The sequence below is a fragment of the Corticium candelabrum genome, chromosome 6, assembly GCF_963422355.1.
Source record: "Corticium candelabrum chromosome 6, ooCorCand1.1, whole genome shotgun sequence".
In the NCBI taxonomy this organism is placed as follows: domain Eukaryota; kingdom Metazoa; phylum Porifera; class Homoscleromorpha; order Homosclerophorida; family Plakinidae; genus Corticium; species Corticium candelabrum.
Genome location: NC_085090.1, coordinates 3579644 through 3596928, shown reverse-complemented (window position 1 = coordinate 3596928; position 17285 = coordinate 3579644). Strand labels below are relative to the sequence as shown.

General features: G+C 41.1%; 3 protein-coding genes across 4 annotated transcripts in view; all 3 read right to left on the bottom strand.

Annotated features, from left to right (window-relative positions):
- Nucleotides 1-1145, bottom strand: part of LOC134180760 (pulmonary surfactant-associated protein A-like) — a 2775-nt gene extending 1630 nt beyond the window's left edge. Inside the window, exons 1-2 of the mRNA XM_062647946.1 lie at nt 1069-1145; nt 1-5 (exon numbers count right to left, since the gene is read on the bottom strand). The exon at nt 1-5 is cut by the window's left edge and continues 59 nt beyond it. Of these exons, the coding sequence (XP_062503930.1) occupies nt 1-5; nt 1069-1145 (82 nt within the window). The remainder of the gene's footprint in view (nt 6-1068) is intronic.
- Nucleotides 1146-4048: 2903 nt separating this feature from the next.
- Nucleotides 4049-14159, bottom strand: LOC134181346 (uncharacterized). 2 transcript variants are annotated; one of them, XM_062648607.1, is made up of 5 exons: nt 12683-14159; nt 9869-12622; nt 9503-9810; nt 5312-5357; nt 4049-4704 (listed from the first exon to the last, which is right to left on the bottom strand). In XM_062648607.1, the coding sequence occupies exons 1-5, from the start codon at nt 14100-14102 to the stop codon at nt 4391-4393; spliced, it is 4842 nt and encodes a 1613-aa protein (XP_062504591.1). In that variant the 5' UTR covers nt 14103-14159; the 3' UTR covers nt 4049-4390. The 2 variants fall into 2 exon arrangements, with proteins under 2 accessions (XP_062504591.1, XP_062504592.1); XM_062648608.1 differs by lacking the exon at nt 5312-5357 and having other exon boundaries at nt 4530-4704.
- Nucleotides 14108-17255, bottom strand: LOC134180759 (serine/threonine-protein phosphatase 6 regulatory ankyrin repeat subunit B-like). Its single transcript, XM_062647945.1, has 2 exons — nt 14196-17255; nt 14108-14125 (listed from the first exon to the last, which is right to left on the bottom strand). Exons 1-2 carry the CDS (start codon nt 17253-17255, stop codon nt 14108-14110), a joined length of 3078 nt encoding a protein of 1025 aa, XP_062503929.1.
- Nucleotides 17256-17285: the final 30 nt, after the last annotated feature.

The following is a 17285-nucleotide window of genomic DNA, read 5'->3' as shown; positions in this document are numbered from 1 at the left end:
CAAACCTTTATAAAAACACAAAATATATAGCAAACTGTTTCTATATCAACGAATGATTCTACTAGCTTGAGTGACTTCATTCTTGTTGCTAACAATTGTAACGGACCAATAGAGTCTCCAAGTGCTTTTTTAACTCTGACCCTTTGCAAGCCAACTGTCTGCTACTCTCTTTCCCGTTGGCTATATACTTGGAGTCACTATACTGACGTAATTCTTCCGTTTCCTTATGACAAGGATTGTCTTGTAGATTCCGGCTTTATCATTCTTCCGTGCACTGTCTTGCTTGACCGCAACATATGTCAGGCTTCTGTTGTGTCGCTTAATGGTGCAATTATTGCAACTCTATATAAGGCACTCTGTTCCTATAGAGAATGCACCGCACATTGCTAAATTAAAATTACTTATGTCACGGATGTATTGGAGTCAGGAGAGCCAAAGCAATAGAAAGGTTAATGGAAACTTAGAAAAATATCTTGCGCTTGCATGCGTATACGCAGCGAAAAGAATAGATAGTAGCAGTTATAGCAGCAGTGCAGCGCTATAACATTGACATGATAGAAGACTCTTGTTTAGACTTATTTTATTTTGCCCTTTCTTTCTAAGATACCTATAAAGAAGTCCGTCTTATTCAATTTCCCTTGACTTTCAGACCAAAGCAACAGAAGCCATGAAGAGACAGTTGAATTACTTAAAGGTAATTACAGTGGCAGCACAAGTGTCAAATCTAGGCAATATCGGCCATATACAACTGCCAGTTGAGCTAATTGAAGTGATGGGTAGCTGGAGAATGAAGGCAAGCAGCTATATTCCCCAGATAGAAGCGGAAATAGCATTGTTTGGAGAATGATGCAAGTGTGAATCAGGAACAAACGTTTTAGATACGGCTAAAATTTGAAATGCAACAAAAAATTTTCTTTTTGCCTTGAGATTCTGATATTACCTTCTCTGTAATTTACAGGTTTTCACAGCGCAGGCATGTTTAAGTTGACCATATACGGCATAGACTTGGAGAGAGCACGCTATATATATGTATAAAAATTCTTTATCTTTAATTAAACAACGACAAACTTGCTTTGCTTGATCCGTATCCATTCTATTGGAAGTGCAGCAGGGCTCACGGTTTCACAATTAGCGTTTGCCCTCATTGCGCATTAGTGAGAAAGAATTCGTAGAACGGTGCATAACTAATTCAAGATGTGTAATCTAGCCTGACAGTATATTAATATTTTAACAATATATTAGGTGATCGCAACTAGAGAACTCAACGAGTGCACCAGTGTAACATATTGGAAATGTTCCTGGGCAAGCGAGCAAAGACGAATTGCACAAACAAATCATTTTCAAAAGCTATTGTCTGTAGTAGACTTTGCATACATATTGAACTGTAGCGCTTCTCATTTTACATCTCATACAGAAATGCATATCTAAATATGATTGTGCTACTCTTGCATAGCTTTTGTCATACATCCGGAAGGAGAGAGTCTGAGAAACTTGCAATTAGCAGTTTGCAAGTAGCTGTTCAATGTAGCCAACTGAATTCCTGTGGCCCGTGGATGTGCAGCCCACTCCGTTCCGTTGGTCTAGCTATAGGTGCCGAATTGTCTTTTCTAGGGGCTATCAAAATATTAGCTGTACATCTTATCAAACGCGCTCATGACTAACTAGTATAATGACTGGCAAAATGGCATGTCTATGTCTCTTAGTATGTCTCATGTAGGTTGCTTGTTGCGTAGTAGTTTGCCCTAGCTAGACGATGTCGGCCTTAAGCAGTCTCTCGAGCAAGTCTCTTAGCGCCTTCGTTATTCCCAGGATTGTTAATTAATCCTCTCTCCAGAGTGACAACATGAGAATGAAAGCGCGGGCAGAAACTGACTCGAGTCTACTTGTTCTTAGATTGACGCGATGAGTCCAGTTCTGCGATCTTATACAGTTGTGTGGCATGCTTGCACTCAAAAAGTTTAGTTAAATTAATGTATTGTATACGTAATTACCTTGGTAGACATGGCGAAGAAGGTCTGGGTATGAGAGGCTACAGTGCTTCCCAGCTAACTTCAACCCAAGTAAAATTGCAATAACTCCCTGTAGAAAAGTCGCAGCAACATGGTACAAACATCATTTTGAAGCTCTCGTTAGTGCCGTTCTTTTCAAATTGATATCGCTGTATTTTGTTTGCATATTAATTATTGCATAAAGGAGCTGACCAATGAACAGTCAGTACTTGACTAGCTGGCACCTTAAAAAGTTTAGCTATCTGAGGGTTAACTGGTAACTAAATTTAGCTGGTAATGTTACTGATAATAGTCTGAGCGTGTCAATAGCTTTGAGAAACTTACCTCTACAGAGTAAAACCTCCCAATTCTTTGAATTTAGACCATCAGTGTGTCATGTAGTTAATGCTGGTGGTGGTTTCTACATCCATGTAGTCTCCAAAAATGCAGTTATGCTATTGGCATGTTAAAATGTTTGTTGATAGCTTTCCCAGTTTACTATGACATAATCTAGTAACAAAATGTCGTTCCGCAAGTGGCTTCCGGGGTTGAAGTTAGCTGGGACGGACTTTAAAGTCACGTTAAGTACACGGGCTAGCGCGAGTTAATCTGCAACGTTGGCGTGAGTTTTAGTGTCTAAATGGCAGTGATGTTGAAAAGAGATGAATTATCGTTACCGTGGACTACATTTTTGATCTACCGTTACTGTGGACCACATTTCCGCTCTCTGAAGCAGCTGAATTTGGATTTCGCTACGCCAATGTAAGATTATGAGCAAAACAAGTAATTTAATTAATTAAATGATTTAGATAGAAACTTGTATGTCTCTGACTCAATTTATACTCTTATTTTTACTTCAACTAAAATTTTAGTGTTTAGTTTAAGGTATTGTAACTTTATTGTTTTAGGATTAAATAAAGCTGACATAAAAACATACGTATATTTAAAACTTTTAATTATATAATTAATGCTATGGTGGTAACTCATGTTTGAAAATTTTATCTAGGCAAACAAACAGACACAATTAGAGACTAACAGACAGACAGATTGACCGGCAGACAGACAAAGAGACAGACCAACTGACAGACAGAGATAAACTTTTTAGGTATAGAAGTCTAGAATAGAGTGGCTGGCCTCCATCCATTTTAAGGCTAAGGCAACTGAGTTGTCTGTTAAAGTTATTGACCATGTAGTAGTGAGATACCGAGAGTTAGTTGCTGGAAGAATTTAACAAGGGTCTAATTGTGGCCCCAAAGAGCACTTTTGGACTTTTAGTGTCAATATTTATACAATTTCTGAATCACTGACAACAACTAAATAGAGTAATTTTTTAATTTTAGAATACCCAACTACATTGATGGTACTGAGTCGTTACGAACTATATATGATTTGGCTTAGTCTCTTATAACATGTTTCTCTTGATATCTCTTACCAAGACAGTTTACAGATGGGAATCATTCATATCCAGATAGAGTCCTGCTGTGTTTTTAGCATAACAATACAATAGTACTTTACTAGACTGAAACATGTTTTTACAAAGAGTGGAGTAAGAAATTAATTCACAGTAAAGTAGCTGTGTCAGGTTTAATAATATCCAGTTGCAACAGTGTGCAAAGTTATTCACAATGTTCAAACTACATCAAGATCGAGATTTACAGAATGAGCTCCTTTTTTCATAAACTGTCTTTGCACAAACTTTGTTCCACTAATTACATGCATGGTATCCCAATCTCTACAAGCAGCCAAGTTTTGAATACCTTTTGGTCAAACTAATATTTATAAAATACTAAATTTTAAATTACTATTTGCTTTTATCTAGAGCATCAATTTTTAGTCTTGGGCAACAGTTTATCGCATCACCATCGAAACAGGACTGGTACGTCTGTTAGATATGTAGCTGGAAACAGAAACCAACCTTATCTGTACTCTTTAGTTGTCTGGTGGGATGGGGTCTAACACGAGGTAGTTATGCAGCCGCTTAGAACAGAGTTTCAATCAACTGTGGCAACAGTGTGGGTGTGGCAAAGTAGCATTCAACGCTCAGAAACGTCAATCAGCATACAAAATATAATTAATAAATTGAATACGAAAGTGATAATCAACATTGTCACTCTACCCTATTATAGTGCGCATACAGACATCCAGCATATCCTGAAATACAGCAACTCTAGACTGAGTGAGGATCGAGTGTACAATAAGTCATCATACGTATAAGTATATGTGTATATATACAGTTCCAAATCAAACTGATGTTGCATCAGGCTGCTCATCCTACTCATCAAGACTTCAAAACCCGTCATACGTAAAGTACTGAACAGCCGATGCAACATTACGTTGTTACTATGGTTACAAATGCTAAAGTTTTAATCACTGCAATTGAGTCACTCATACTCGAGAAAGTTTCACTTTTGTGGTGACACTTGCTTTACAAGGTCTACTCCAAAAACCTCATTAGCCTGATATCTCTGATCTTCTCTAATCAATGCCTCAATCAGCAAACGACGATGAGCTTTGATACCAAGTGAGCTCCTCCATTTCTCTAGCATGTCTTGAGCTTGAAGCCTTCGTTTAGTATGCTCTTGTCGTATAACGTTCATGTGAGAGCTTGTAAACAAGTCTGGTGCAAGCGATGAAGCAACCTCTTCCCAGTTACTTTGAATAAGTTGTGCAAGCTTATTCAACTCAGTCTGTGTTGCTTCCTTGTCAGCTTCACTATCTACAGATGCAAAACTGAATAAATATTTGGAAATTGAACAGATAAAGCAGTAATGTCTATTTACATAATCATTATAATTTTTTTAAAACCCAATGAAATTTATGTATCTAATACATGTAATTGGCTAGAAATTAAGAGCAAAAAATTGCCTAAACAAACTCTAACAAGATTGGAAATTGATATGCATGGATTTGCATAAAAAGCGATCACAGTTCTGAGTGTGTTTCTGCAAATTGCAATATGTATATAGAGATTATGTAATTCTATACTATCAATTTTAATCTATTACAATATACAAATGTCACACAGTCAGAATACTTACTAAGGCAATGGCTTACTACGTGGAGAACACCAGCAATTATTTAGATTCGATAGTTCAGGGTACTTGTTGTGATTAACACATATGACAATGTATTTCAAAGATTCTTTAAACTAAATTTAGTTTGGCTTGTAGGAAAGTTGTGAGTTTCTATAATAACCCTAAAAGATGTTTGCTTCTGCTACTTTGTCTCCTACCTACTGTCTAGATTGATTTTCTTCAATATCTCTATGAATGATGGCATGTGCATCAGGCAGATTCTTAGGAAGTGTGCTAGATAGTTGTTACCTGTAAGCACAAATGAACTTGGCTCTCCACTGGCTGTCTCCGATGTCTACACAGAACACAAACAGACTTAATTGAAATTATTGCTAATGATATATTCATTCATTAGAAAGTGGATAACACAGGAAGATCGTAACATGAATATCACCAATAAAAAATTCACTTTCTTGATTAAAAAGGCTAACCATCTTGCTACAAAGTCAAGATACGTACATAGCTCTCATTACTCAAATTAATATCTTTAGCTCTATCTAACATATCAGACAAGGTTCAGTAATCCTGAGCAAACAAGAGCTTCTAACTGCATGGTTTGATGTTTTAGCGGTTTGAGATCGAGTCAAGCGGGTTTTCTTGTTGAGAGCCAGACAAGGTTAAAGCTTGTGAGTCGGGGTGACTAAGTTGCTCCAAATCAGCCGTGTGAACTATCTGAGAACGTGACAAGCTTGAGAGTCAAAGCTAGTATGTTCAACCCTTATTACATACAGTTGACTTGGAGCAACTTAGTCACTCTGACTCTCAGAGTGGCTGCGTTGCTCCAAATCAACTCTGTGAATTACCCTGTAGTAAGGGTTGAACATACCAGCTTCTACTCTCATACTGACGATCTCAATATCTGCTATGTATGTATGTATGTATGTATTTATGTATGTATGTATGTATATATATATATATATATATATATATATATACGTCGGAGTCGACCCTTGAGCATCCCATGTATAGCTGGCCATGTAAGAAGCAGGGCATGGTAATACTGAGTCCAGAATGTTAAGGAACTGCCCTTGAGCCCTGTTCATCGTCATTGAAAAGCTGAGACGCACAGGTAACTGAAGTCGCTTGAACTGGAAAGCGAGATAAGAAGACCTGACTCGTATTCTTGGAATGAAGACGTTGCGTCCTGTATTATTGCCTGTGGTGATGGTTGCTTCAATTACATGGGGTAGGAGCTGCATAACCACAACCATGTACCGTTAAAAAGCTTTGAAGGGTCAAGGTATCGTAAAAGAATGATGAGCGCACCAATCTTTAGCTCAAGCCTGTGCTGAGGTACACCAGGTAGTTTCAGTAAGTTGAAAGATCTCCAGAACACCGGACTGCCTAGGAAGTATCAGTAAACTTTATCGATTGATTTGTAGACTTGAACGGGTGCAGGAATCTGCTGGAGAAGGGTCGAATTGATCTGTCGCACAGCATTATTCTTCGGGGCAAGTATTGCTTTATCACAGAGCCATTTGTGGTCCCTGAGGTGCTGTTGTTTATCAGCTCTTCTTCGGTTTCGACCACGTGGCCAATGTCTTTCATGGTGATCTGACCATCAGAATCAGGCTCCATCTTGCCATTGCCTAGCAGAAGAAGACGCTCAGAAAATATGCCTGCCCAGCGATCTCCAAGCAAATGGACCCTCATATTAGTATTGAGGCTGAGATTGGTAAAATGACCCCATTGATACGAGGATTTGACACATGCTTGCTTCTCGTCAGCTCGTGCTCCTCAAGAAACAACAGGAGGAGTCTGCCTAAAGTCTCCAGCCATAGTGAAAGTCACGCCTTCCGTAAGGCTCTTGTTTCCGCGACTTCTTGATATTGGCCACAGAGTCGAAAGTTGCTCTTGGCTGTCGACCCTTCATCTTCGAGTTTGTGGCGTTTGTAGAGTGGGTAGCCATCGGGACCAGTCTGAGTACCCTTCAAGGCTTGCTTAAGGTAGCTGTTTGTGCATTTACCATCCTGCATGCACGAAGAGTTAGAATTGAAGCAACCACAAGGTCCATAAATCATGTGGCTCTAGATGATCTCGTGTAGCTCGGTGTCTTCTTCTTGGCTGGACAGTTCGGTGCTGATAAAAACGTCAATCTGGGCAGGACGGATTTTTTGCTGCAGCCAGAAAAGAATAGGGGCTTGTGGCAGGTCACGCTTTTGCCAGTCTATCAAGTACAAGTCAGATCGGGTGAGACCAAAGATGTTGTAGTTTCGGAGAAGAGATCAATTCGCTTGACGACCTTCTGTCTGAAGACTCTGGCAATAATGTCGTGACAGTTAGAATAAGCTTGTCCTAGCAGTAGCTTAGCAGTAATTTTAGCCCACTTTGGATTACACGTGAAAGTGATGAAAAATCAGGACGGCAATAGTGTTTGACATATGTCAAAGCATCTTGTGTATTTCTAGCATGTACCTAGGCCCACCTGTGAAAGTCGAGGAAAGAATAACGACATTTCCAAGCTCATGGCCATGGGCTGCATCGTTATTGATATAATCTCAAAGGTGAGCATAATTGTCTACCCTAAGCTCTTTTTGATAGCTGACAATATAAGCAAGTCGTTCACTCTCGATCTTCGCATTCATGTCTACCAAGTACAGATGAAAAAGGTCTCGCTCGTGAAAGAGGTGGTCTGAAGACCTTAGCCGTAACATTAGATAGCATGCATAAAACTCCATAGCTGTCACCTTGTTGTCTATTGGACCGCCACCTGAATCTAGCTTGTAGACTTGCCAGTAGTAGCCGTCTTCACACTGGTGTAGATGAGTGGATATTGAAGTGCGTCGTAAGCCTTATTAGATTAACTGATCCTCTCCAGTTCATTGTTTTTCTGTATGATTAAGATGTCACGCTGTCCCTTAACCTCTGATCAGACGCGTGTAGACCTCGGAATATCTAGTAAATCCCGACGAGGATCCAACGTGAAACCGCCTACTTTTTTTCCCTCGGATTCTCCTACCCAGAAATGACAGCTGCCACCCCAGAAACAACAACAGCATTAAAGCGACGGCGATGTTCCCTAAAGGTACCTTGTCAAGATTGACGACAATGTCAAACTCTCTTCCTGGATTGTTTTCAAACGCGTACCTGAAACTGTGGACAAAATAGTTGTTTTGGCGGAGCATGTCTTGAAGGGACCGGATAATAGGGAGCCTGGCTCCAGGAATAACCTGACCTCATTGTTTAGCAGAAAGCATTGTGACGTAACAAAGGCATGTGGACAACAAAGAATGACCTTATGAGAAAAAACATTACGCTATGAGATAAGATCCGCGTTACGCAACGATCTCCAAATTGCTTCTATCACTCCTTGTTAAAATAATGGCAAACCCGGCCCGTAAGGGTAGTTCTACAGCATAGTGTCGTTCTACTTTTCAACCTCAAAGGGGATCCGACTAAAGGTGAAGGTCGATGCCACCCTTGCCTATGTTCTTACCCATGTCGATTTCCGCCTTTACCCCAAAGTTTAGCTTCGTGGGCGATCCGGTCTAGCCTGCTATCAAACTTACACACACACACACACACACACACACACACACACACACACACACACACACACACACACGCACACACACACACACACACACACACACACACACACGCACACACACACACACACACACAGCTACAAGAGCCTACCGTCCTTGACTGATATATATATATATATATATATATATATATATATATATATATATATATATATATATTATGTCCGAGACTATACGCTACATAATAGGAATGACGATCTCATCGTAACCTCACCTCAGGACTTCAGTGTTGTGAAATACTTGAGGATAGACTTATCTTTTTAGGAACTGCATTACATGAAGATACTAATTATTTTGCTGTTTTGACTGATTTTGGCCTGCAACAGCATGGAACTGCTACTTCACACGCAAGAAGAACAGCGTGACTAGTGTGCCAGATGTACCTTTGCGCTAGACCAGAGCAAGTCTTTCCCCGCCCCGCGGTTCCCCAGATTGGCTCTCTGGAGCGGGGATCTGGGAATGACAAAGGCGAAGAGAGAATGACTCGAGTCTAACAGCGCGCTGTCATTAAACATGAAAAATAACAACTAGCGCATGCGCTGCATTCGAATTAAATTGCCGTCCGTCCGTCCGTCCGTCCGTCTACTGACACAGACTGTAACCCTACAGCGCTTGCGCTCAATTTTCTACTCTTGAGCTACAGAGTTGACCTCGATTGCATAAAAGTCAATAGCACATGATTCATACACTACGCAAGGTGGACGTGTCAAGAAAATAGGCATGCATAGAAAGTAGGTGTGGTTACAGAAATCTTAACTATTAACCCCTCTACTTTAAAAAACTTTCTACACCCGTGCGCTTCATTGTTTCGTTTAGCCATGCCGTACATGTTTTATAATTTCTGTCTGCACAGGTATCAACTAGAATGACGAATGTTCAGACAGTCACTCACCTGGCAGTATTCTTCTAGTACACAAGCGACATCATTTCTGTATATTGCATTAAGAGCCTTCATCAGCTGTCCAATTGTAGCTTCACTGGGATGCTTCATTCTGCACCACCGCCTCAGTATGTAAAGAGTGGGGCTCTTACTATTCTTTCTTGCGACGTCTTCCTCGAGAGGCCTCTCTAACAGTTGTTTCCATAATCTTCTCCAGTCGTCTCCCAAATCATCAGCTTCATCCAGATACTTTGACACATCCAGCATACAACTTGCCGTACTATTGCCAGTAAGAAATTTCACGGGTGTTGCATAGCTTACTGCAAAAAATCATCAATTGCAAGGTCATTACAAATATAGATAAACAAAACTCGTTACGTTCTTGATGCAATGGAAGATCACGACACTGAACCTGGGGATACCAGAGGTGAAGTCTGCAAGGACATTGAATTTCTCTACTTTTCTCACTGCTGTAGAGCTCAAAGCGAGTATCTTGATATCCATCCAAGGAGATAAACTCATCTGATGTTGATCCACTGAGCTCAAATCCCAGTTGCAACTGCAGTCCTCCCATTCCTTGTTGTTTTGCCTTGTCCACAATATTGACAATCCATTGACGAATAGCAGCACACACCTTTGTATTAGGCGTGGCATGTGCCTCGAACAGCACAGTGAATCTAAAGCTGTACCTGTTGAGAGCAAACTCCAGTCGGTGACCGGGGTATATGTGAAAGTAGCCAACATTGCGATAGATAACGGGCAAACGACGAAAACGTTTACACAGAAGAGTTAACACTCTGTAGAATAATGGCTGAGGAATGCGAAGGGGAGCAGAAGACAATAGGAGAGGTAACGACTTCCTCTCGTCTTCCATCTCAAGTGATTCAAGACCTACGACATGCTCCAGGAGACAAGGAATAAAGTAAGCTTGACTGTCAGGCTCATCTTGTTCTTCCTTGTTGTCTAGCTGGCCTTTGACCTCTTCTTCGAAATTAAGAAAATCCTGGCAACTGTTTGAAGTCTTCAGATTGCTGACCTCAATTGCAGGGTACTGACACAGCAAATCATAGTGCTTCATCAGAGACACAACAAGTTGTTGAGCAGGACCGGCATCTGACAAAAGGTGTTTCAGGAAAGACATTGTCATAATGCCTTTTTCTTTGCTACGTTTCAAATCATTTCGAAACATGGGAGGTACATCTTGTTCAAAGTATATGGTGATGACTTTCTGCAGCTGTAATACAAGCCACTCGATGTCTAAGACGACTTCTTCTTCGTCTCCAATTTTCATTGCCTTGGGGCAATACATCAACAGTGCACGAGTGCTCAAATACTGCAGCACCACTGACAGCTCTTCTAGACTTTTGATTCCTGCAACCCTTTTGCCGAGGTCCATCAATTCGCTGATGGTTATAGTCTTCTTTTCTGGGTTAGAAGACTTTACTTCTCGTACATTCTGGTCAAACTTGAGCCATCTGACGGGCAATCTGTGATGTCGGGCCACTTTGTGAGCCACCTCCTCAGTCTTCTGACGAAGCAGATTAACCTGTGGGTCTACAACACCACTGTCTACATCTGTCAATGTGTTATCAACATAAAAACACATTACATCTTTAGATGCCCAAATGACATGCTCTGCCAGTACTGTACCCTCCAGCTTCTTTCTTATGAACTTGTCCTGCTCTTCCAACATCCCAGGCTCTTCTCGAAGCATATCTGCATGTGTTCCGACTAAGAACATTACAGGTGATCTTATCCCTACGTTCTCAAATATTATGAAACGACGTAACTGATCGGGTTCCATGATATGAACACCTGACATCCACTCTTCTAATCGATCAAAGTTTGTTTCGTTATTAAACAAAGGAATTTGTATTGTTCTTCCATCTTCTGAGCGGAAAACAGATAGAGTTTTGGCATCCATTGGCTTAGAGGCATCAAATACAATGTACGCGAAACCAGATTTTGACATCACCAAATGGTGTGTGATGTAGAACACGTTCTGACCAGCATAGTCTAACATAGTAACCATGATTTCATTCTTAGCCTTCTGACGAGATGACGGATCTCTCAAACTCATTGAAACGTCCTTCTTAATGCGTTCAGGTACAATAGTTGTGCTATCATCAGAGATATTGTCAACACTGTAAGGTATTCGGGGTTTTGACGATACAAGAACTTTTGATGGTTTCGTTTCCTTCTGTTTCGTTTGTCTTCCTTTGGGCGGCTGTTTTTGTTTGTGATGACCGATATGGTTAGAGGGTGATTTTCCTTTGTTGCTCTTACCAGCTGCTTGAGACTTGTTACTGCTCTTCATTCCTGACGACTTACGCATTTGATATTTTAAACCACTATCAGTTTCGTCTAACTTGTAAGGCAATTTTTCCTCTGTTGAAGGAGATGAAGAAAATAGATTTGGCTTAGTTTCGTGTTGCTTGTGAATGCTGCGTAAATTGCTGGCAAACCCAGTGGCTGTAGCTCTACTGTTTCCATCTTCAATTAAGTTATCCACATTTGTTGAATCTGCCTCGTATGGTTGTTGTGATGCTGAACTTTGTCTAACAACACACGCGGTAGCTGTACCAAAGGAGTTAGATTTTACCCCTGTCTTGCAAGGCAAGTGTTTGGATGCCAAAGACGACGAAGCACTTTGCAATGAAGAGTGCGTATCAGATGCAGTAGATTGTGATGCATCATACAGAGGCTTTATTTCGTCATAAGAAGCAGTCGTAACCGTCGCAACTTCACGCTTTCGTCTTCGTTGTGGACCTTCTTTGGACTTAAAATATTGATCCTTCACTTCTGGTTTGTCAAATTCGTCTGCCATATTGACCACAACGTTCTTGTTATAAACTTCTGGATAGTCGGCAGATGTGAGAGGATTGGTCCAATCACATGTTTCCTTTACAATAATCTGACATTTTGGATCAAATACCACTCCACTTGTGCTCGGTTCATCAAATTTAAAGGTCTGCAGAGTTAGAGACTTTGTCAAGCTTGTCTTTCCAGCACCATCACGACCTACAACATCAACACGCAGAAACACAGTCACTGCTGATCCCTCGCTGCAGCATGAGAGATAGACATTCAACGCTGCCTCTCCTTGAGACACAATTTCTTCAGGAAATGTTTCTGCAAGCAAGGAAAAGTTAGTCAAAGCAAAAATAGTAGTTCTATGTTTTTGATACTCACCAGTAGCACGAACTATTGATGCCATTGGGCCTTTTCTCGATTCTACTGTCTCCAAAGCAGGTAGTCCGCCTATCGTAACTTTACTCAAATCAGCGTCATAGCACAGAAGAAACCTTGCTACATCTATCTTCCCACAAGTAATAGCTAGTTGTAATGCAGTTTTTCCTTCGATTTCACCATCGATACTAGCACCGTTTTCTACTAGCAAACGACATATATCAGTGTGTCCCAACTTTGCTGCCAAATGCAGAGGTAGTTCGTTGCAGTGTTGACCTTGTTTGTTGACAGATTGAAGCAAACCGTTGACTGAAACTCCATGATTGATCAATAGCTGACAGAGTCTAGAATCGCACTCTCTAACTGCTATTTGAAACATTGGATGATATCTTCTTGTTTCTAATTTAGTCAAACATACTCTGTGCAAAGTGTCTGACTTATCACTGAACTCTAAAATGCGACGTACTATGTCAGTGTAATGAGCAATCTGTAATACGCCAGTGTAACGAGCTTGAGTGTTAAGGATACTAGAGAGATAGTTCAACAGGGCAAAAAGATCGTCAATAGCAGTCTTTTGAAATTCATTGAATGTGGATCTACCCAAAATTTCAAACAGATGGCAGAATGTCTGTCCAAGTCTTTTGTGCAAAGCAACCTGGAAAGGGAGTCTGCCTTGTTTGTCAGGTGTACAAGGGCTCACTCCGTGTGATATCAAATAGTCACACAACTCAACACATTCAAATCTACTTGCACAAGCAAGGTGCAGTAATGTGTCACCAGACACATTAACCAAACTACAATTAGCACCATTTTCAACCAAGAAACGAGTTGTTATAATTTTTCTCATTTGACATGCTAAATGTAGAGGCGTGTTTCCATCGTGATCTGTAGCATTCATTAGAGACCCCTTTGCTAGGAGCATCTCACAAACCGTAGGATTATCTTCAGAGGCACAAACTGCCTTATGAAGAGGAGTTTGCCCATAATTGTTTGTGGCACAGACATTAGCATTTCTATTTAAGAAATGTTGGACAGTTTGCTGTGTACCAGTTGCACATGCCAAGTGAAGTGGTTGGTTGCCATCGCAATCTGCAGCATCAATTTTGGCATTATGTTGCAGTAAAACGTCCAACAGTTTATGGTCGTCTTCTGCCTCACTTCTACGTCCTCTGATACGCATAGCTGCCATATGTAGTGAAGTTTGTCCACGTCTATTTACCGCATTTACATTTGCTCCATTTTGTAGCAATAGCAGGCAAATTGAAGTGACACCACTTCCACACGCCTTGTGTATAGGTTGGTCGCCATAGCTATCTAGTGAATCCACTTTGCAGCCTTGCTGTAGTAGTAGCTCACATATACTAGTTCCCCTAATCTTACTATTCGCTACTGCATGTAGTGCTGTTTGTTTATGGTCATTCATCGCATTTAGATCAGCTCCACAATCTACTAGCAACTGTACAAATTCCAACAGTCCTTTTCTTACCGCTATGTGCAAAGCCTTTTTCTCACGTACCCGACATAGATGAGAATATCTTCTTACTATGTATTGTTCTACCACCTCTAAAGGCTTTCTCTGTTGCTTCTTGAGAGCAGTCATAGCACCATGTGGCCACGATGAAAGTAAGCGTACGATTTGAGCGTGGTATTTCTTGAATGCCAAGAATAGTGGTTGGTAACCATCTTGATCCACATCATCAATCTTAGCACCTTCTTGTAATAGAACTCGACACAATTCAGTACACTCTTTCTCTCCACCAGCTGCTTTGTGTAGCGGAGTTTGTCTATCGGTATTCACTGCATTTACAGATGCCCCATTAGAAATTAAAAGTATTCCTGTTTCAGTGTAACCTTGTTTGCATGCCAAATGTAGTGGTCGGTTGCCGTCTTCATCAGCTACATCAACCTTGGCATTTCTTTGTAACAAAGCATTACATAATTCAGTACACTCTCTCTGTCCTCCAGCTGCTACATGTAGAGGTGTTTGTCCACAGGTATTTGCTGCACTTACAAATGCCCCATTGGAGATTAAGAAAATGCTTGTGCCAGTGTGACACTGTTTGCATGCCAAGTGTAGTGGTTGGTTGCCATACTGATCTGCTGCATCAATTTTGGCATTGATTTGTAACAAAGCAGTACATAATTCAGTGCACTGTAGCTCGTTCTCTCCACCAGCTGCTATATGTAAAGGTGTTTGTCCACAAGCATTTGCTGCATTTACAAATGCCCCACTAGAGATCAAAAGATTGATTGTGTCATTGTGACACTGTTTGCATGCCAAGTGTAGTGGTTGGTTGCCATCTTCATCAGCTGCATCAACATTGGCATTGCTTTGTAACAAAGCAATACATAATTCAGTACACTCTCTCAATCCACCAGCTACGATATGTAAAGGTGTTTGTCCACAAGCATTTGCTGCATTTACAAATGCCCCACTAGAGATCAAAAGTTTGATTGTGTCAGTGTGACACTGTTTGCATGCCAAGTGCAGTGGTTGGTTGCCATATTGATCTGCTGCATCAATCTTGGCATTTCTTTGTATTAAAGCACTACAGAATTCAGTACACTCTCTTTTTCGACCAGCTGCTATATGTAGCGGTGTTTGCCCACGAGTATTTGCTGCATTTACAGATGCCCCATTAGAGATCAAAAGACTGCTTGTTTCAGTCAGACACTGTTTGCATGCCAAGTGTAGTGGCTGGTTGCCATCTTTATCTACTGCATCCACCTTGGCATTGTTTTTCAACAAAGCACTACATAAGTCGGTACAACTGAATTTTTTATCAGCTGCTATATGTAGCGGTGTTTGTCCACGAGTATTTACTGCATTTACAGATGCCCCATTAGAGATGAAAAGATTGCTTGAGTCAGTGCGACATAGTATGCATGCCAAGTGTAAAGGCTGGTTGCCATCTTGATCCACTGCATCGATGTTAGCTCTAGAGTGTAATAACAGCCTACAGATTTCAAGAGACATAAAAACTGTAGCAACTGCTGCATGTAATGGCGATTCTGAATAATCATTGACTGAATTTGTACAAGATCCAAACTCTACTAGCAGCTGGACCATGTGGATTGTACCTTTTCTAGCGGCTATGTGCAATGGATAGTTACCATCCCTTTCTTGACCTAATTTCAGTATAGATTCATTTGCCAAACATAGAGGACTCTCTTGTTGCTTGTTTAAGATAGTTGCTTCAGCTCCATGGGATAACAACCTAACTCCAGTTTCAGCGTTCAGTTGTTTGCATGCCAAGTGTAATGGCTGATTGCCATCTGCATCCACTGAGTTAATCTTGGCATTATGTTGTAGCAACGCATCACAAATATCAGGATAGTCTACGTTTCCACCAGCGGCTGTGTGTAACGGTGTTTGCTCAAATTTGTTTACCTCATTTACAATCGCACCATGAGAAATTAGGAAAATGACTGTCCTGAGATTGCCTTGTTTGCAGGCCAAGTGTAGTGGGTGATTGCCATCTTCATCTACTAAATGTATCTTTGCCCTATGCTGCAGCAACATATCACACAAATCAGGAGAGTCTCTGTCTCCACCAGCTGCTGTATGTAGTGGTGTCCGCTCAAATCTGTTCACTGCATTGACAACTGCTCCACGAGAAATTAAGGAAATAACAATCTTGCTGTTGGCTTCTTTGCATGCTAAGTGCAATGGCTGATTGCCGTCTTTATCCACCGAATCAATTTTGGCATTATGCTGTAGTAGCGTGTCAAACAATTCAGGGCAGTCTCTGTTTGCACCAGCAGCTGTATGTAATGCTGTCTGCCCAATTCTATTCACTTTGTTTACAACCGCGCCATGAGAAACCAAGAGAACGCTTGTCTTAATGTGACCTCGTTGGCATGCCAGGTGTATTGCTTGATTGCCATTTTTATCAACTACATTGACTTTGGCATTATGTTTTAGCAAAATGTTACATACTTCAAAGCAGTCTTTCCGCCATGAAGCTACTGCGTGTAGCGCTGTTTGTCCTTCTTTAGTCACTTCATTTATTTGAGCTCCGTGATCCACTAGTAACTGAACGGTCTGAATGTGGCCTGATCCAGCTGCCATATATAGCGGAAATTTACCCTCACGGTTTGCTACATTGGCAGTCTGCCTTGTTATCAGTGAGGGACAGAGTGCAGGAGAGCCCTCCCAGTAAAGAGCACGGCCAGCTCTGAGGAGGGGTGTTTCACCACAATAGTTGAGCGCAGTAACATCGGCTTTGTAATCCACTAGAAGTTGGCAAATATTGGCACGATGAACGAAACTACCAGGAGCAAAAGCAGCTAGATGAAGAGGCTGATTTCCTCTAGCGTCTGCCAGATGAACGTTTGCGCCACGAGTCAACAAGAACGAGCACATCTCTCTATCTCCCCATCTGGCTGCAAAGTGTAGAGCTGTTCGTCTACTTTCTCGGCTTACACTATCCACGTCCTTTCCTAGTTCAACAAGTCGTCGAACTTCTTCCCAGTCTTGTACCCTTGCAGCGTCAACAACGTTTCTTTTCATTGCGTCTACGAGTTGACGTTCTAATTCCGCTAGCGACACAGCAATAATTATGTACAATACCATCTCTCTAGCGTATCTATGGTTCGATCTTAC

What these genes read in the sequence shown, in the direction of transcription:
- LOC134181346 (XM_062648607.1), bottom strand. Translation starts at nt 14,102, where the DNA reads ATGAATGACCATAAACAAACAGCACTACATGCAGTAGCGAATAGTAAG. An exon ending in ATCAATAGTTCGTGCTACTG is followed by an intron (nt 12,623 to 12,682) that starts GTGAGTATCAAA and finishes CCTTGCTTGCAG; the next exon opens with AAACATTTCCTGAAGAAATT. An exon ending in TACTAGAAGAATACTGCCAG is followed by an intron (nt 5,358 to 9,502) that starts GTGAGTGACTGT and finishes TGTTCTGTGTAG; the next exon opens with ACATCGGAGACAGCCAGTGG.
- LOC134180759 (XM_062647945.1), bottom strand. Translation starts at nt 17,255, where the DNA reads ATGGTATTGTACATAATTATTGCTGTGTCGCTAGCGGAATTAGAACGT.